This window comes from Aquarana catesbeiana, linkage group LG07 (assembly GCF_042186555.1).
Source record: "Aquarana catesbeiana isolate 2022-GZ linkage group LG07, ASM4218655v1, whole genome shotgun sequence".
NCBI lineage: Eukaryota > Metazoa > Chordata > Amphibia > Anura > Ranidae > Aquarana > Aquarana catesbeiana.
This window is the reverse complement of record NC_133330.1, coordinates 313,003,625-313,025,337: the sequence shown is the minus strand read 5'-3', so window position 1 is coordinate 313,025,337 and position 21,713 is coordinate 313,003,625. Positions and strand designations below refer to the sequence as shown.

The window sequence follows — 21,713 nt, the reverse complement described above, 5'->3', positions numbered from 1 at the left end:
TATTATTAGTATGGAAACATTGTTTTTAAAATGCATACTATATCATTCATGAGATCAAAGAGAAAAAGAATCCAGAAATCAGTTTGGGAGAACTCTGATTATGAACAGCAAAACACCTTCGTTCTTTATAGAGCCTTCGTAAAGAAGAAATAAAATGCGCTGCATTCAACGATCACAGATTTTGCAGCGTGATGAATGTGCTACCTACAATACGAACACTAGTTTTACTAGACCGAGTGCTTCCGTTTAGTTTTTGCTTATGAGCATGCGTCGTTTTTTTGTCCGTCGGACTAGCATACAGACGAGCGGACTTCGGGGTCCGTCGTAGTTACGACGTAAAGATTTGAAGCATGCTTCAAATCTAAAGTCCGTCGGATTTGAGGCTAAAAAAGTCAGTTGAAAGTCCGGAGAAGCCCACACACGATCGGATTACCAGCCAGCTTTAGTCCGTCAGCGTCCGTTGGACTTTTGTAGACGAAAAGTCCGACCGTGTGTACGCGGCATAAGGGGAAAATCTTCTGGTCCTTAATGCGGAGTTCCACCCAAAAGTGGAACTTCCGCTCATTTGTCTCCTCTCCCCCTCCAGTGCCACAATTGGTACCTTACGGGGGGAGGCGGGATAGGATACCTGTCTAAGACGGATATCCTGTTCCCACTTCCGGGAGTCCGGGCCGCGGACCCGTGACATCACGAGCCGTCCTCCTCTCCCTGTCGCCGGGCCAGTAGGAGAGAGGAGCGGGGCCTCGCGCATGCACAGTAGGGTTCCCGACGTGAAGCCTAAGGCTACACTGCCGGGTACCTTTACCTGCAATGGTGGCAGCAGCACCTGAAAACTGATGGAAACATCAGCTGCGGTGCCGACATCGCTGGACTCCAAGACAGGCAAGTGTCCTATTGTTAAAAGGCAGCAGCTGCAGTATGTGTAGCTGCTGGCTTTTAATCTTTTTTTTTTGGGGGGGGGGGGGGCGGAACACTGCTTTAAGTGGTTAAAAAAAAATGGCGTGGGGGTCCCCCCAAAATCCATTCAAGGGGAATGCTGCGGCAAAAATTTTTAAAAAAATGGCGTGGGGAAAAATCTTCTGGTCCTTAAGTGGTTAAATACCACCAAAAGAAAGCTCTATTTGTGTGAAAAAAATGATAAAAAGCTAGTTTGGGTACAGTGTTGCATCACCACGCAAATTTCATTTAAAGTGTGACAGCGCTGAAAGCTGAAGATTGGCCTGGGCAGGAATGGGGGGAGTATAAGTGCCCGGGATTGAAGTGGTTAAACCAAAGCAACATCTTTGACATGCAGCTTGGTTTGGGCTCCTGGGTGGTTCCTGTGCCAGAATACACTGTAACTGCCAGGACAGCAGATGCTTGCCTCTCAATATGTGGGCTATCCAGGAAAATGAGAAACACGATGGACACTTGTGGCAGCAGAGACGTCTTTCTGGGAAATGGCAGGACAGCTGTGATCACACTTGTAACTTTGTGAAGAGCTTCAATTAACGAGGTCATGGAAAGTCACGCATAAGCTGAACAGAAGCCGTCCGTTTTTATGCGTAGGAATCGTAGCACCCAGCCAATAAAATGGCTGGAAAATATAAAGCCACTTGTGACTAGGGATGGAAATGCTGAGCTTCCAACAGGAACGATCGGAATAGGGAGGCAATGAGGCAACGAGAGTTGGTGTGACTTGCAATAGAATTCTGCAGGCACATTTAAAATGCAGTTCTAGCCACATAGCTAATTACATTATTTTACTAGAAACGTGTTATAGGATTGTCTCTTTCCTGCCAAAAAGATTTGTATAATGATGTGGGGGCTCTTGTGATTTCCCCAGCCTCTACATGGCTGCACATGAGATACTTTTCAACCTGCAATCAGTGCTGGGACAAGATCATCTGGAGCCCAGGGTGATCATGCAAAAAATGTGCCCCCCCCCTCCAAGATGTATGAGCATCGTGTCAGTAAAACCCCCCCCTCAAAAAAAATCAAAGCACTAATCTGCATGCCCCCCCAAAACATAAATTCTTCCTCCCTCCAGTACAAATCCACCCCCCTGCTGAAATCCCCTCTCTCCCAGCACAAATCTTTCTCCCCCACTCCCCGCATCTCAAATCAAAATTCGGCATATGCTCCCAGCTCAATCCCCCCCCCCTCAAAAAACTCCCCCTTCCTAGTATAAATCCTCTACCCCTCAAATTCTCCCTCTGCGCACAAATCCTTTCCCCCCCTCACTCCACTCCCCTTCCTCAATCCCCCATCCTGGTACAAATTCACCCCCTCCCCCAAATTTCCCCTCCTAGCACAGATGCCCCCCAAACATCCTTACTAGCACAAATTTTCCTCCCCCAAAAAAATGCCCACTCCTAGCACAAATCTTCTTCCCCATCCCTCCTCTAAGCACAAATCCCCCTCAAATCACCACTCCTAGCTCATCTTCCCAAAATTCCCCTCCTAGAAAAATTCTTACCTCCTGCCGCCCTCCAAATCCCACATCCAACACAAATCTCCTCTCCCCCCAATCTCCTTGTGGTGCCTCCACACCTCACATGATACCACATCGCCCAGGGCAGCTTCCCCTCCTGCCCACCCCTTGTCCCTGCTTGCAGTTATCCGATCTTTCTGAGATGGGAAAGAACGACTCCTTTTCGCATAAAGTGAACCATTCCCCAACTTGCATATCACAATAGACCGCAACGATCTAGCTGTACCTTTTATCACCAAGGCAGGCCATACTATAGATTATGCAGTTTTCTTTCCCTAAACCACGGGTTGCGGCGCGCTCCCAGCACAAAGGGAGATATGCAAATATGCAGCCCCACGGGAAAAAGCCCAGTCTAGTGAGGCGCATATTTGTATTAGGTCAGCATTAAGGGGTTAAGCTTGATGAAAGCTTTTCTCTTGATTAAATGAGTCGTTTGGGATTTAAAAATAAAATACACCTACATACTCACTTCCATGTTGCAGTTGTCCCATGTCGGCTCTGAGACTGAGAACTGAGTGATCACATGATCGTTGATGGATTGGCTCCTGATCTGTCAGTCACCCCTTTCTGCTCTGCACCTCCAGCGCTCACTGGGGAGGGGGCAGGAGACGCTGACTCCGGCTCTCAGCTATGTGCTGAAAGGCGGAGTCAGCTGTCAATCAGGCAGTGGGGTGGATCCCAACAATATTGCTGGGATACTTCCTGAGCCTGGAGTGGCTCTGTCCCAGGCAATAGTCTGCTTTCAGCTGACGCTGGGTCACAGGAGGACAAAAGGTAGTGCACTACTGTGACCCACAAGAGAAATATGTCCAAAAATGTTTTTTTTTAAGTGAGACCTGAGCTGTTCAGGTGGAAGGAGCGCTTACTGGAGGAGCAATTGGGGATGGACCCATGACCTTAGCGAAATGGCTAGAAAACTGCAAGATAGAAAGTATGTATAATGGAGTAAAAAAAAAAAAAATATGGCTGGTGATGGGGGAGTGTGGTGGAGATTTCACTATATGCTATACATAATCAATCTCACCTGCGCTAACACGCGCCCTTTCAGTATAATGGTATAATGCATGTTACTTAACCCTTGTCTCTCGCATTTCCCCAGTAAACAGACATGACCATGTTTACATCCTCATCTCAGCACGACTCCTTCATCTGCCCTCCTCTCTTCCTGGGAGCCACCTTTTATTCATATAAACAATAGAGCCTTGTGTTTTTACAATCGACCAATCAAGCACAGGCATTCCTTCAAACAGGAGGGGTTATACAACAACCAATGAACAATGACTAGGGGAGACTTATGGGTGTGTCTGGGCATGGGCAGCATGTATGATTTCCCGCCCCCTGTCTGTAAGATTTTCTCAGCTAGACAATGGAAGTCGCATGGCTGGGTTAAATTATGGACGGTGTCCGACCATAACGCACCAAAAGGCTCCAGTTTTTACCATTTTTCGTGAGTCCTTATTCTGCGTTGTTTGGAGAACAACGCATGCCTGGACTATACTACTGTCTCTGTGGACGGGAGATTATCTGCAGGTATAAGCCATGGCACCACAAAGATGTTGATCAGGCATACAGGGGTGACACAAGCGTACATCCGATAAACCGATAATGTCTTTGCAGAGCGAACACATCCCCTCCAGACGATCGTTCTGTGCATTGCACAGGGGCCCTTCGCTGGCGGACATATCCCCACTCCACAAACACTTCTCTACATCCCCAAGGAGCTTTCCACTACCTAACGGATCTCAAGCAGCGTCAGTCTGCCCCAGTCAGCTCTTTAGAGCGGGTTGCGGGAGAACTAACACTGGGAGACACTATGACATACATATTAAAATACATCTTCATACAATTTCCACAACAGGGATGCAGCTTGAGAAGGATGGGAAAGGAAGGAGAGTTGGGCTTTTAATTGACATATAAACATAATAAACAATAGAGGAAGCAATCCACTGTGCAGCCCATGGCCAGGATCAGCATGCATCATCTGTATCTAAGGTCTATGTCCAATCTGCAATTAGGAACACCAATTTGTCCAGAATGTTGAATACCTTAGGTACAAGAAAGTTATGTTTGGCTTCGCAGTGTATTGACAATTCTTCTCTCCATGGGTGGTTTTAATATGGCGTAAATCAGCCTGAAAAAGGCACTTTGCCCACTTCCTCAAACATCCTGTTCTTCGGAGGCCTTTGAAGGAATTGACCATGTAATGGTTCTGCACCCTCAAGCGGTACTATACGGTTTTAAATAATGCATATGTCGGCTTCGTTCCAATGGCTTCTCGAGTTCCCTGTATTGAGTCGTCTTGGCAGGTCCTTGCTATGTCACAAAGGTCTGGATTAAGCTGTAATTTCCTCTTCACCATAGGATAATAGAATTGTGATAGATATATCAGTAATTGAACCTTGCTTACAAAGAGGTTTGGCAGTACTGGTGTGAGGCCGTTTGTCTTAAAAGCCTCCTATGAGGTGTGTTGACTCCTTCACTGTTTTCCTATAATGAATGTCAGCTGTTATCATAGACATTACATTACCATGTTTAAATTGGAAACATTTTAGGACATTTTTGTGTATTAAAGTTATGGGGCGTTTTAAAGGACTGCTCCACCCAAAAAATAAATTTTTTAGGTAGAACATAGTTGGCCATGAAATATTATATGACTTGGGAACTCCAGGGGCAACTTCACCACCTTTTGAGTATTATGTGTTCCAAAAGTTCTAGCTGTGTTTTCGATAGTATGACATTAAGTACATGTAGAGGTAGAGGCTCTCACTCGAGGAGAGACCTATGAAACCATTAGTGAAAAAAGTCATTATTGGTTTAGGGTGGACTAAGCTTTTAGGCAGTCACCTAATTATATTATTTATGTATTCTTTGGTCAGTCCCGCCACAACTGATCTTCCAGTTATGGACTGACTGCAGCAGTGAGATCTCTACACCTGAGTTCAATTTATTGGCTCTGCCATCTTATTCCTGTAGCACTCTCCTAGATAAGCTGCTAGTTAAGTTAGGCAAATTTAATTCTTGTGGCTCTCCCGTATTCATTTAAACAGCTTGTGATTGCTTTGGGCTGTTCTGGGTTTCACTGGCTGCAGGTTTGATTGCTCCCCCCTGCCTTCTGGAGGATTCTAAATGAAGCAAATGTTGTCTCAGCCAATCCCTGGAGGAAAGTGCCCAGATGGTGGCTGGGGGGGAGCATAAATAGGCTGAAGCCTGGAGCTGCCTTGTTTTGTCCAGGAGAAGCAGTTCCCATCAGTCAAGCAGCCATCTCATCATCAGCAGTATTTTGCAAAGTCCTCCTAAGTTAAGAGAAGGATTTCACTGGGGGTATGGTCTAGAAAATTCAATGAGGAGTTGTCTGCCTGATACTGGGGGCATTCAGGGACACTGTGAGTACAGACCTGAACAAAGGAACCCTAGTGACTGTTGCTGCTGATCCCTACTAATACCAGTGCTTGCCTGGCCTGGGACACTGCTGAAAGTGTCCCGGTGCTGTCCAATTGCTGGGCTACTGTTGGAAAAGCCACTCTGAGAAGTGAAGTCCTCAATCTCTCCAATCTCACAGCTCCATGCCCTATCAAACCAATACATTTAAAAAAGGCAACCCCTAGACTGTTTTTTTGAGCCAGAGATGTGACTGTTGCTGTGTGCCTGACTGCCATTGCACCTATTTGGTGGAAGAACGTGGGACAAAACTAGTGGCCCTTGCAGGGGTGAGCACTACATGCCATATAGTCTTCCTTTTTGTCCTGAAACAAGAGAAGTCTCAGGGACATTTACAAGGGGGGGGGGGGGGGGGGGGTACCAAAATGAATGCAACATAGGTTGTTCAAATTTAACATGTTGGTAAAGTAACTCTTCCTCTATAGTAACTCTTCTTCTTTTACACTGTAGGTAAAATAATGGATTCCAAGCAGAAGCAAAGTGCCATCATTGAGTTCTTGATGAAGGAGGGGTTTAGGCTGTCTGCCATCCAGAGAAGGTAACAGAATGTTTACAAAGATGACACCAGTGACAAGAGTCACCAGTGACAATACATTGCTCTTGTCAATGTGTCATCTCTGTAGCCTTCCGTGTATGTCGAAAAGCCTGCGCCCCTCCTTCACCAAGAACCCAATGACAGCACATTGCTTCTGCTTGGAATCCATTATTTACGTGCAATGAAAGACAAGAAGTTACTAAAGGAAGTGTTACTTTACCAACATATGAAATTTAAATGACCTATGTAAGGTAATAAAAAAGTTATGCCCACTTTTGCATGACTTAAGATACAGCCCTCATTTTTTACATGTAAAGAAAATGCAATACAAAATCCAACTACAAGAATTGAGACCCAATTTTAGCCATGGCAGGTAAGTAGACTTGGTCCTGGTACACAGATCTCCCTGCTGACATCTTCAAAGCAAAAAAAACAGTATGTTTCAACCCAATAAGCTTCTACTCAAAAATAAAGAAAATCTTTTTGGGTGGGGTGATCCTTTGTATCTCCCAGTATCATAAAAAGTAAAAATTGCAGTGTAAATTTTCCATACCAAATAGATTCAACCTCTAAACATCTAAATGGCTTCTAAATTTACAATTTCCTGTCCCAGGAGCAAGATTTGGAGCATCTTGTCAAACTGTGGACATACTGGAGGCATATGTTTACCCAGGATGGACCAGGAATATATTATCTGTTTAATATTTAGCAATAAATGGTTGGTACCCAGGTCACCTTCCTCGGTCCCTCGATGTAGTGCTAATTTACTCTCCCTTTTTAGATAAAAGCGCTAACGTGTTCGGAGACTATAAGGTTTGCTGAGTTAGCAGTTAAAAAAAATGCTTTTTTTTTATGTTTTCAGAAATGATTGAGCCAAGGTCAAGAGGTGGAAAGACAACAGATGGTAAAATTTCCACTGGAAGAGAGACATTACGGTTACGATCTAAAGGACCAGCTACCGTGGAAGAAATGGTAAGTCATTACATTTTAAAACCAGGGAAATTATCTAACATTTAATTCCAGCCATACTTGAAAAGAATGACATTTAAAGGAAACCCGTAGTCTTTTAAAAGAGGAACTGAAATCTGTAAGCATTGCCAAAAAGGCAGGCAGAGGGAAAAGGACTAGTCACTTGTATTGTCTATGGTCTCTCTACAGCTAACCTTTCCCATCACTGAATTATCATGACTTGTTCTGCACTATATCTCCACACTGGTGTGTATAGTCAACAAGTAGCATGTGCAGCAGCTGACAAAAACTTAAAATCATCCATCAAATAACCAGAGTGGAACAGACAGTCGCCACCCACAACATGGAGGGTCTTAGACAGGGGCCATCTCAAGGCAAGTCAGAAGATGGAAATAGGATGGTTTATCTCCAAGAACCAGAGGTCAGCGTAGCACTGTGGTGGACAGTCTGTGGAGGCCTGCCTGGCTGCAGCCTGGGATGGATCGAGGCAGAGTTTTGCTTCCTCATGTCAGAGCCTCCAGTAAGGAGAACAATGAGCAGCACAATAGTGTCATCATCCAAATCTCAATCCAAATTCCAGAGGAAGTGAGAAGTGCCTAGGCACACTCACATACCATGAAGTGCTCTGCCATTTTGCAAAAGAAATTCCAGGTAAAAGGTAGATTTTTCATAGGCACAAATAACATTTCAAGATGTTCAATATAACATAACAGATATTCGCTTTCCGAGTTCAGTTTTATTGCACAATGCGACAGGAAATGTGAAGAAATCTCCCCAGTGTAGACACAGAACAATAAAAACCTGAAACAGCAATGGCTACATGGAATTTCTTAGGCTAGGTTTCCTGATGGTGACAGTAGTGGACCATATGTGCATAATGTGTGTTGAGATGTCCATTTGTAGTTTGCATTGGGATGTCTACTGAACAAATGGTGGAGCCCCAGGGCTTGTTAATGTATGTGTTTTACTCTGGTGCATGCTCAGACCGTGCAGGGCGCTGCCAGATCCTATAAACCTGACAAAAAAAACCCTGAAGCGTTTCTACCCATGCGCTGGTTCTCGATTCAAGATGGCCCCGGAGAAGAGCAGTGTAGGGAAAACTTTGCCTAAAAGCAAGGCAACTGAACTGTCCATTCCACCTGTGACTACATGGAAGCTTGTGTCCACCACTCTCAGCTCACGCCATGCACATGAAAGACAAATCAAACCTTATTGGCTACAGGTTAATCCAAACACTGTCCAGGCTCCTATTGGGCAGTGCATGGCTTGACTCCTATTCAGTACACATGCACTCCCTCAGGGGGACCCAGAGTGTTGCTTGGATTGACTCATAGTCAATTCACACTGCCCATGTGGTATTAGATATGTAGTCAGTGGGGGTCTCCTGTTAAGTTGTGTATGGATTGAAGCATAGTTAATAAAAATTATTTGGAAAGTTGTATACTGAGTGCAGCTCACTCGCTTGTTGACACATGACCAATAAATTGTGATCTTAAAATTACAATTTCTGTTGGTTAAAACTTCACTGGACCTACTACTGTAACATCAGTAATCTAAATCAACCTCATTCTTTTCAGAGCTCAAAATGTAAAAGAACTCAGTTGCCAATGCACCTAAATAATTATCTGTTTATATGCATAAAAGTTCTAGATGGCATCTAGAGTAGCCTGACTAGCTCCTGAATTATATATAAATTAGTCCATCCTCACTCTAATGCCGCGTACACACGGTCGGACTTTTCGTCTACAAAAGTCCAACGGACGCTGACGGACTAAAGCTGGCTGGTAATCCGATCGTGTGTGGGCTTCTCCGGACTTTCAACTGACTTTTTCAGCCTCAAATCCGACGGACTTTAGATTTGAAACATGCTTCAAATCTTTCCGACGGACTCGAGTCCGGTTGAAAAATCCGCTCGTCTGTATGCTAGTCTGACGGACAAAAACCCACGCTAGGGCAGCTATTGGCTACTGGCTATCAACTTCCTTATTTTAGTCCGGTGTACGTCATCACGTAAGAATTCGACAGACTTTTGTGTGGTCGTGTGTAGGCAAGTCTGTTCGTTAGAAAGTCCGCTGCAAGTCCGTCGAAAGTCCGTCGAAAGTCTGTCAGACAGGCTGTCGGACTTTTGTAGCTGAAAAGTCCGACCGTGTGTACGCCCCATTAGAGAATAACAAGAGCATCTAATGATCATCAATTTATTTGAAGGTGAGCAGGAATTATTTGACTTGAGAGAGGTTTCAAGGTCAATATGGTCAGTACCTGTATAAGAAAAACAATCTTCTCTAATAGTTCAGATACAACAGATAATCTTTTTAGTACACTCTGTACAGTGAGACCAATCTATGAGAACATTAGTTTTCAGCTAAAATATGTGAACTGCAGCATGCGTGTTCCAGTATAAACCTCGACATGTCCAAGAAAGTAATCTTAGTGGGCAAATTGCCAACAGAATGTAAAATGAATAGTACAGAAAACCCGTGGGGGGGGGGTCTTCGATATTAAATGCATGCTTGCACGTTATTGCGCAAAAAGTCACAGCAATTTCCCAGACTTTGGTTGTTGGGTACTTCCATGATAAACTGGTCATACATGGTCAGATAGAGGAATAAGCGGTCTGTTGTTGCTCGATTTGCACACTACATTAATACATCAAGTAATGTTTGGATAAAAAGGGGAATGACCATTGTTGATGCACAGATCTTCCAGCATGTCAGATAATGTTAGCATGTACTGTATTATTGAGGACTTGAGGCTTGATGGTGCTTGTTACAGCACTGCATGTATTCTTCCTGCATGTTTATCACAATTGATTTTCTATTGTATCTGATCTCTTGCAACTATTGAGGCATGTTTAACCACTATTCACAGGTAGACGTAGATTGTTAAGCCTAGTACACATGGGCCAAATGTCAGCTGGCATGCCGGTTCAATAGAAACTGGCCGACACTCAGCCCGTGTGTATGGCAGCCGGCCGACAGAAGCCGGCTGCTTGGCCAGCTTCTGTTGAAGGCTTATGACCGGAAAAGGTCTGCCAACCGGCTCCCGATCAGCGCTCTCAGCCAATGCCCCCCTGTCAGAACACAATAGCCAGTCAGGTTTTTTTGGGTTGAACGAAAAAAAAATTTGGTGTATTCTAGGCTTTAAAGTGAACCTGTGCTGTAACTATGAAGGTGCTCATTTAACCAGGACGTTCCTCATTTAACCACGTCATGATTATATCTAGTAGTAGTCTTGTTCTGTTTTCATATTCCCACACCACTTTCATGGTATACACCCCAAAATAATTGCCAGTATGTTTGTGATGGTTCTATTTTTTCCAGGAGTATAAATGAAGACCTTCAGAGACATTTTGGCCATCATTTTGGGGTGTATACACTAAAACTGGTGTGGAAACATGAGAAGTTCAATTAAATGTGACTTACGGTACTACTATTAGATACTTAATGTAGCTAACAACTTCTCCAGCTGCCCACACTAACGTTCACTTTGCTGTCCCACTACATGGTGTGAGTAATGCATTTCTGGGTACAGGAGCTTATGACTGACTCGCTATTCTTCAACATCACAGTGCCACTGGTGCTTGCTGATTGCTTACTAATGCAGCACCATCACATAGGGATGTCTAGAGAGTCCTCAGCCCTTGTGACTTGGAGGTTACCTAGGGCTACCTCTCTTCGCTCCATGGGGGCAGGGGGAAAATATTAACGTGAATGCAGCTGGAGAGTGTGGCACTTAAGTGAACCTGTTGCTTTGTACATGTGATGAGAAGGTACTTGCTGATAGGAGCGGAGACAGATTGAGTAGAGCAGCCTTTCTTGACCTTTTTAATATGGAGGAGCCTTTGAAATAACATTCAGGTCTTAGGAAACCCCTGCTAATATCTAATATATCTACAGCTCTTTGACGCATTAGCATTAACAGTAAGATGGACATATAGGAATAAAATAAGAATAATCAATGTGGTGTGCTTGGCCTTACAAGGGCTGCTCTAACGCCAACACTTTTTTTTCCTCAGTAATAATGAAATGAAACAAATTATAAAAATGGCCAGAAAACAAATGTGGACAGTGAAAATTGTAGTACATCTTCACATTGAAGGTCTCCATTACACTCATAATCAGTGAAGGAACTTAATACACTGGTGGTCAGTGAGAAGAATGGTCCTCTATTGGTGGTCAGTGGGAAGAATGCTCCTCCATTGGTGGTCATTGGGAAGAATGCTCCTCCATTGGGGGTCAATGGGAAGAATGCCCCCTTTACAGATAGCTAATAGGACCATTGGTGTCAATGTTCATTTATTTGAGAGGAAGAAATTGCTTATGGCTCATGAAACCCAAATCAACCCCTGGAAGAAAGTTTGTGTTCCACAGAAGTCTGGTTGAGAATGGATGGAGTAAAGGAATAAGTTCATTTTTTCCGACCTAGCTGTTTCTTCACTGTCCTGGCTGGTGCAGGGAGGTGACCAAACTGTGTTGCTTAAATGTCTGGTCAGAAGCCTTACTCTACTGTCTATGAGGACTTCATATATCTTTGAGGAGAAGATAAATTAAACATTGAAATGCTTCAGTGGTGATTCCTTGACTCCTAGTAACCCATTCTTCTAACACTGTTTTTTTTGCATTGTTTATGTCATGTATATTTTAAATATAATTTCTCTACTTGTTCCTTCATAGCCTACTGCTTTCGAAGAAAAGGCGATTAAGAAAGTGGATGACCTTCTAGAGAGCTACATGGGCATAAGAGACATCGAGTTAGGTGAGTCCCCTTTCATCTGCGTGTAATAAAATGCAAAGGTCGCTATAATCCCCCTTCTGTATTACCGTCAGCCTCTCCTGCCGGGGATCTTTGTTGCTTGGGGGCTCTGGGAAATGTTTTGCTTGTATATGCATTATTAAAATGCGGTTTTCAAACAATCTTGAGGTTTTAGAGCTAAAATGCCATTGCTTTGCAACGGTAAAACCTAATGGAAAGTAGAAGACTTGGGGAAATTCAATTTATTTTCATTGAGAATGCCTTGATTTCACGGCCTGTGGCGAAGACGGTTTTACTGGGCTGCAGCTGGCGTTCAGCCCAACAAAACACATCTCTCGGGATTGTTTCACAAATCAAACTTGAACTTTGAGCTTCTCAAGCCATCCGAGAGCCAAAATGTCAAGCGGAGTTTATGGAAAGTTTTTCCTGGGCTGATTTTCGGAAATATACACAAGCTCACCCTCCACCTCTTCGAAGTATTCACCCAAAACGTAACCACAGACCATTAAACCGGGGATATTTAGTGGTTGGCTTCAATAACATGGCTGCTGTGACGCTACCTGAGCCCAGATGCCTTCTACTGCGAAGCTGTGGCCTGGTTGCCAGTGAAATTGCTTGTTAAATTATTTCCTTATGTTCTCTTGTTGGTATTTGTGAAGAGGGAGAGTTGTGTAAGCTGTGAGAGAGCCTAAATGCAATGATTTACAAATATTTGTCAAAATTCATCACATCTTGCACACATGGAAAGTATTGTAGGCTTGTAGGGTTTCAATTGGAATGCCTGATCTTATGTGCTGCCACTTTCTGGTATGCTGCATGTCCTGCAAGATAGGAAGTGCACATTTTGTTATAGGCTTAGTTCTTACCTTGTCTGATGAGCTGTAGCAATCTGCACAGATCAACACAGACTCAACACAAGGGCACATAGCAAACATGCACCCCATGCACACCCCATGCACACCATACTTAAGGGCATCTCACTGCCTTTAACAACCCACATCAGTGGATGCGCATTTAACAGTGCATAACGCACGGGCTGGAGTGAACTCATCCTTAAAAGTAAAGAATAATGGTTTAACTTTTTTATTTATTTTTTAACTGCTGGTTTATATCCTAACTTTGTACCTTTACATATAAAATCTTCATTGTACAGGTAAACATTTATTACATGATGCTCGTGTTTTGTGGGTTTTTTAACCACTTGACCTCCAGAAGGTTTACCCCCCTTCATGACCAGGCCATTTCTTGCGATACGGCACTGCGTTACTTTAACTGACAATTGCGCGGAAGTGCGACGCTGTACCCAAATAAAATATTTGGATACAATAAAATAAGAGCAAACAAATTGAGCTTTTATTTGATGGTATTTGATCACCTCTGTGGTTTTTATTTTTTGGGCTATAAACAAAAAAAGACAGACAATTAAAAAAAAAACAAAAAAAACAAAACAATATTTTTTATTTTTTGCTATGAAACATATCCAATATTTTTTGGGGAAAAAAAATCTAATTTCTTCATCAATTTAGGCCAATATGCATTCTGCTACATTTTTTTTTTTTGGTAAAAAAAAAAAAATCCCAATCAGCTTATATTGATCGGTTTGCACAAAAGTTATAGTGTCTGGGATTTTTTTTTTTTTTTCTACTAGTAATGGTGGCGATCAGCAACTTATAGTGGGACTGCTATATTGTGGCGGACAGTCAGACACTAATGCCCCATACACACGGTCGGATTTTCCGACGGAAAATGTGTGATAGGACCTTGTTGTTGGAAATTCCAACCGTGTGTAGGCTCCATCACACATTTTCCATCGGATTTTCCGACACACAAAGTTTGAGAGCAGGATATAAAATTTTCCGACAACAAAATCCGTTGTCGGAAATTCCGATCGTGTGTACACAAATCCGACGGACAAAGTGCCGCGCATGCTCAGAATAAATAAAGAGATGAAAGCTATTGGCCACTGCCCCGTTTATAGTCCCGACATACGTGTTTTACGTCACCGCGTTTAGAACGATCGGATTTTCCGACAACTTTGTGTGACCGTGTGTATGCAAGACAAGTTTGAGCCAACATCCATCGGAAAAAATCCTAGGATTTTGTTGTCGGAATGTCCGAACAAAGTCCGACCGTGTGTACGGGGCATCACTGTTTTTGGTTACCAATGACACTAATACAGTGATCAGTGCTGTAAAATGCACCGTCACTGTACTAATGACACTGTCTGGAAAGGGGTTAACATCAGGGGCAATTAAAGGGTCAAATGTGTGCCTAGCTAGTGTTTTTTTTTTACAGTGGGGGAGGTGCTTTTACTAGGGGAATACATGGATCCATGCACCTGCTTTGCAGAGACACAGGATCCATGCCTTCCCTACTGACAGAATGGCGATCTGCCTTGTTTACATAGGCAGACTGACGTTCTGCCTCTGTGCTGGATGCTTGGGGGGTGCCAGTGGACATTGAGTCTGCGGTACCCATTGAGTCTGCGGTATAATCACAGAGCGAGTGGACCGGCGGCGGCGCACATGCACGCCCCCAACCCAGAAGTGTAGGATCACGTACTAGGTACATGATCCAGCGCAGCAGTGCCACCCTGCCTATTTAAGTTCTACGGCTGGCAAGTGGTTAAAGATACAGCACAGCAGGAGTTATTTGTTGCTTTTAGACCTAAAGCCCATGAATGAGGTGTTTGTATTTGCGCCAGTCACCGCTTGGAGGTTTGTTCAGGCAACCTAGGTAAGTGAATGCAGACACAATGGGGTTGATTTATTAAAACTGGAGAGTGCAAAATCTGGTGGAGCTCTGCATGGTGGCCAATCAGCTTCTAACTTCAGCTTGTTCAATTAAGCTTTGACCAAAAAAAGATTTTGCACTCTTCAGTTTTAGTAAATCAACCCCAATGGCTGTATGGACACACACACAGCCATTTTTGACAGACGCGCAAGGACCGGTACATGGCCATGAGTGCAGGCAGTGTGCATTCAGGGATGTGTGCCAAACTTTGTTCTTCTGGATGTTGTAGTGGTTGTTCTAAGCAATACCTGTGGTCTGTGCTCAGTGGTAGTGCTTACAGTCCATCAATGGTCTCAAGTACCATATCCAGTGGTTGTAAAGTCCTGGTGTCTAGTTGTCCTTACTGTCTATGACTAGTAGTGGTCCCTGTGTCCAGGGGAGAAGACTTATGTCCAGGAGTAGTCTGTGTCCAGTGTCCTTGGGTGATCAGTCTGTCTATTCATCAATGATCCCTTTACCTAATGATCATGTATAATATTCCCATCGCACACGTTCCTGGAAATAGAAAGGAGTAGGTACCAGCTGGAGATCAAAAACATTGTGAGTCAAAGCATATATTGCCAGCACACCATGGATATTCAAGATTTCTTTCCTTTTTTTTTTATTACAGGTACTTATATAGCACTTTACACATATATATTGTACATTAAAATCAGTCCCTGCCCTCAAGAAGCTTACAATCTAAGGTCCCTAACTCACATCCATACACAGACACACTAGGGCCAATTTAGACAGGATCCAATTACCCTACCAGCATATCTTTGGAGTGTGGGAGGAAACCGGGAACCCGGAGGAAACCCACACAGGCACAGGGAGAACATGCAAACTCCAGGCAGGTAGTGCCGTGGTTGGGATTCAAACTGGTGACCCTAGAGCTGCTAGGCGGAAGTGCTAGTTCAATGGATGGTCATTCACTGACTAGCTGTTACTTACCTCTAATCACAGCTCCTGGTCTACAGAAATCCATATACTCCTAGCCAATCAGAGAGCAGGCTGGAGGCATATCATTTCCTACAGACTAGAAGCACCATTGGGAGACCTGGCATGGAGAAAGGTGTGGTGGAGAAGGAACCGTTTAAGCGGTAGAGGCCAAGAGACCACAACAATACAGTATATAAATACAGGGGTTGATTTACTAAAACTGGAGCATTCAGAATCTGGTGCAGCTGTGCATGGTAACCAATCAGCTTCCAGCTTGCTCAATTAAGCTTTGACAAAAAAACCTGGACGCTGATTGGTTTCTATGCAGAGCTGCACCAGATTGTGCACTCTCCAGTTTTAGGCTCCATTCACACCATGGCATTCCGGATTGTGGGCGGAATCGCAGAGACTCTGCCTGCAAATCCGAATAACCGCAAAATGCGGGACGCACTTACGATCCCCGTTACTTTCAATGGCACCCAAATCGTGGCGTGATTTTGTTGCATTTGTGGAATGACGTATCGCGGTAAAATCACGCAAACAAAATCGCAGGACGCCTGCCACGCCCAAAAGAAGTCGCCCAATGAATCGCGGTAAAATATTTGCACTGCGATTCGTTGGGTGACTATCGTGGCAAAATCAGGCCATGATTTGGGTGCCATTGAAAGTGACGCATTTGTCGCCCGACGAATCGCGGTAAAATCACGCAAACAAAAATGCGTGTCACCTGTTGCAAAAAAAGAAGTCGCCCGACTAATATTTGCGCAACTTTACTGCGATTCTTCAGGCAACAATCGTGGCAAAATCGCGAAGGGATTTGGGTGCCATTGAAAGTAATAGGGATCACAAGCACGTCCTGCGTTTTGCGGTGATTGGGAATCACGGGCACAGTCCCGCCGATTCTGCCCGCAATCCAGAACACCATTATTTGAACGGAGCCTTAATGAATCAACCCCGCAATGGGGGATATTTACTAAAACTGGTGCACACAGAATGTGGTGCGGCAGTGCTAAATACCCAATCGGTTTCAACATTTTATTTTCAAAGCTTAATTGAATAAGTTAGAAGCTGATTGGTTACTATGCACAGCTGCACCCGATTCTGTGTGCACCAGTTTATGTAAACCACCCTCACTGTGTCTATATATTATAAAAGATGTACATTTTTGTAGTATTTTCTTTTGTTCCTGGGGAATATCACCTTGTGTAAATGCAGATATGGAGGCTTTATAAATCAATTTGCAAATCATGTAGACTGGCAAATCAGGGAATTGCTTCTTTTTTTTTTTGCCTGAATATAATTGTGCTGATTTTAATCTGCAGTAAATCATACAATTATAAATCATACTTGTCTGGATTCCTGAAACATGTAGGTAATCCAGATAATCGTAAATTATAATGTGTGATTTTTACCTGATTGGACAAGCTGCATAAATATATATAGGGAAACTGAAAACAAAATCTAAATTTTCTGTTTGCTTGAATTGCTAATTAGCCCATGCCTGCTTTCCTAGTTCTGCATAGTCAATATTCTGTAAAAGTTATATCGGAGTTGTGCAGTGCCATCTAGTGGTTGAGGCATAAACTTACATCTGATAGATTACAGCAGGGCTCGTTAGGATACAAATGAAGCATGCATTTATCTCCACTACTGCTTCTGTGCTTGATTGTGAGCTGTAGCCTTACATACTTTAAAAGTTCCTCTCCGCGAAATACTTGTTCCTAATTATGGCAGTTTGTGGTAATAGATAATGGGGTTCATTGGGGATTTAAAAAAAAAGCAATGATAGAATGGGGCTGCGCTGCTTATAAGCAAAATCATTGCTTCTTTCATTTATAGTTGTGGGAACACTATTAGGTGTCTGCTTAATATAGCTAGATCCATATTCATATTATTTAATGTGGAAGCGCAGAAGTTTAATTCACTTTTTTAGCAGTATACTCATTGGGGATTCAAGCTGCATTGTGTGCAATGCCTAGATGCTTACTTAGAACACTTTTCATGCAAGATCATAAGATCTATTATTTTTAATTCCAAACAGAAAAAGCAAAAATCAAAAGCAGAAATGGGTAACTTCTTTCACTTTACTTGTTTATTCAGAATTTTGGATCTCGCCTGCAGTTGCTGATTAATCCCTTAACTGGTCACAGTCCGGTTTATGATTCAGAAGTGAGAAATGGGGAGCACACCCATAGCGGGGACAGGGAAGCAGATACGACTTGTAATCTTGCTGACGAATAGAAGCATGAAATTTATAGCCTCTTTACCCTCTGCAGTAACAAAGGGCTGGCCAGTTCCCCACCGCTATGCTCTAATTCATGTACAATCAATCAATTATCTTATTAAAGCTCTTTATAACAACTACACACTCAGCAGCAAAGAGTAAGCAAACAGCCCTAAACCCTTAAAGGGGAACTCTGGCAAAACGCATGTCACACATAGGGCAACCTATTTTCTTCAGGCAGTAATAACATCTGTGCCCTTCCTAAACGCGCAACAAAACACATAAAAATTTTCATTTTTTAAAATTTTTTTTTAGAAGATTTTTTGTTTTTGTGCGAATAGTCCATTAATGTGAATGTAAAGTGATACTAACTCTGATAATTTTTACAATCAATTATGATGCTGGTTTAACAATTAATGATAAATTAGTAATATGAATACTACTTATTGTTATTTATTATTAAGAATAGCAATAATTAATACTAATAGTGAAGATGATAAATACATTTTTACAGTTTGATCCGTTGAATAAAAACAAATTTGAGGTATATCTAAAGTCAACACATAGAAAGGGAGGACCCCCACAATGCCAATATCCAATAGATATACTGTATGTAAGGATTGAGAACATCTCTTAAAGAAAAAGCGGACTTTGTAGGCACATCATGAGGCAAAATTTATATAAAAATGATATTCTTTATTACAAAAATGAATTAAAAAACATATAAAATCTAGACAGCACCCAATTATTTGACAACGTCAACAGATACCCAATAAAGCAAACATCAAGGTTGGATCCTAAGGTATGTATGTCTTCCCGCTGGGGACATAGACAACTACGAAAACCTGATAGAGATTCTAGCCTTTCCACACTCTACCCAACACTAAAAGAAAACATTTTGGCATTTTCAGGTCTCATGGAACCCCTGCTAAAAAATGTTATATCTGCAGCTTATTTTTTTTTTTTGTTCAATAAGTATTGAGGAACAAAATACAGGTAATCGAGAGAAATTAACAAAACAACAACAACAAGGAGAACTCTTGATGTCATATTACACAAACACTTATGGACACCTGGCATGTTCAGTATTCCACATACTGTATTATTAGGCATATATGAGGCGTCTCCAGAGGCCTTGTGTCATTTAGTAAACATTAGTCTATATAATACCTTATCATATTGAAAGTTAAAGACAGTAGTAGCTGCCGCTACAGGACAGCTCCTAACCTAGATAGAACTACTAAGAATATCGATTAAAGAAAAGGGAGAAAAAGTTCTAGAGGGGGGGCAGAAAAGATGCTTGTATTCACAATTACCCACTGAGAGTCAGTTTTACACAGGTTGTGCCATAATTTTCGCATAGGCGGATGAGAATTTGAAGGCAAACCAGCAGGACCATGTTTTTTTTGACCAATCAGATTTATTCCTAAGGGAATTAGTGAGGTCCTCCATATGGTATGTATGGTCAACTTCCAACAACCACTGGCGTAAAGTAGGAACAGTTGGTTGCTTCCAGTACCTGGGGATAAGTGCTTTTGCTGCATTCAGCAGGTGGGGTGTTATCGATTTCTTATATGTTCCCACTGGTTTTCCTGTACAATTAAGCAATATAACCCATGGGTCATTAGGAACCTCATAACCTTGGACCTCTTTGATCCAGTGCAATATAGTCAGCCAGTATGGACGAAGGCACGGGCAGGACCACCACACATGGGGCTGCCTGTTCTCCGCACCCCCGCCAACAGAGCGGTGAGGTGGGTGGAAAAACTGTATGTAGCACTAGTGGGGTGTAATGCCATCTCGTCAGCAATTTATAGTTCACTTCTGCCGTTTTGGAGGACATCGAAGAGGTGTGCGTTAGTTGTACAATTGTAGATCGTTGGGCCTCTGACAGTGATTTTTGTAGATCCTGCTCCCATTTGGTTAGGAAAGCCGGCTTGGCCTTTGATGATAATGCTTGTAAGGCTTGATAAAAATATGAGGTTTTTCAAGTGGTTGATCATCTACCAGGGCAGATTCAAGCGGTGTCAGTTCTGTGATAGTGCGTAACGGCTTTGAATATCTGCAGCTTATGATACATTTACATGATCAGTAAGTTGTAGAATTTTTTTTTTTTTATATGTGGTATTTCAGGCATACTTGACACCCAGAGCAGAAAAAGCACAGACTGTAGTTTCCTTGTATACTAGAGGTCAATTGGGTAATGCTTCCTCACATACAGTAGCTGGTCAATATAGGCAGGAGATCAATCCACCATTGCTTACTTTTCAAGGTACCCCCTACAACCCCTGGGGGAAACCCTGGTTGAGAAAACCTTGGCTCGATTGAAATGCACTTTCATCTGACTGTAGTCCATGGCCCCATAGGCAAGTTTATTTTACAGTAAATAGTACTATCTTTATTAACAGGGATTTATAGCAGGACACAGAGAATCCACTCTAATAAAACAGTAATTTCCTAAATTGCACATTTTCAAATTCAATGAAGCCAAACATAAATTTAAATTTTTTCTCTTCTTTATAAAAAAAATAATACCCCGCCACATTACACTAAATTACCCTCTTTATAAAGGAGTAACCATTTAATTATTTGCAGACGGAAGCTAAACCAACCAAGCATGACCATCTGGCTAGTAACTGGTCCAACTGAGACCTGTTGGCGGGTAGTGCTGCTATGTCTGTGATAATGAACATGTATTGCAGCAGTAGGAAATTATAGGTTGAACTTTTTGTTCCAGCTTCCTGAATTCACTTAGAAAAAAAAACAGTTTGACAGCTAATGAAAACCGCGTGATCGTAATTTAACTTATGTAATGGGATTCTTGTAAATTATCCACCCTCGAATTTGGTATTTTTGTAAATGGTCTTCAGTTTAATGTGATTTTTGTGAATGTGCTAAGCTGTAATGGCAGCAGATTGTGTTTTAATAGAATTAATTTGTTTACTCTGGGAGACCAAAGATGTTCCTAAAGGGTCTATTTGTTTCCCTGAATGGAAAGTGCAATATCAGCCGCCATGTTCACAGGGGGGTTACACATAAATGGGCACAGGCTCTTACTTTCACATGGACTGTGTTCTTTAACCACTTGCTTACAGGGCACTTAAACTCCCTTCCTGCCCAGACCAATCCTCACACTTTGAATGACAGTTGCGTAGACATGCAACACTGTACCCAAATGACATTTTTATAATTTTTTTTCACACAAATATAACTTTCTTTTGGTGGTATTTAATCACTGCTGGGTTTTAAATTTTTTGCTAACAAAATGAAAAAAGACCGAAAAAAACTGTTTCATAGTTTGTTATAAAATTTTGAAAACGGGTAATTTTTCTCCTTCATTGATGTGCACTGATGGGCACTGATAAGGCGGCACTGATGGGCACTGAGAGGTGGCACTGATGGGCACTGATGGTTGGCACTAATGGGTGGCACTGATAGGTGGCACTGATGGGCATTGATGATCACTGATGGGTGGCACTGGTAGGTGACACTGATAGGCTGCACTGATCGGTGCCACTGATGATGCGGCACTGATGGGCATTGATTGGCAGCACTGGTGGGCATTGATAGGTGGCACTGTTGGGCAAAGGTAGGTGGCACTGTGGGCA

The 21,713-nt window shown here is 42.7% G+C and overlaps 1 protein-coding gene across 1 annotated transcript in view; it reads left to right on the top strand.

Moving 5' to 3' along the window:
• The window catches only part of GIPC2 (GIPC PDZ domain containing family member 2), a 138,617-nt gene that overhangs the window by 102,068 nt on the left and 14,836 nt on the right, over positions 1-21,713 (top strand). Inside the window, exons 4-5 of the mRNA XM_073593687.1 lie at positions 7,309-7,418; positions 12,089-12,170. Coding sequence (XP_073449788.1) covers positions 7,309-7,418; positions 12,089-12,170 — 192 coding nt within the window. The remainder of the gene's footprint in view (positions 1-7,308; positions 7,419-12,088; positions 12,171-21,713) is intronic.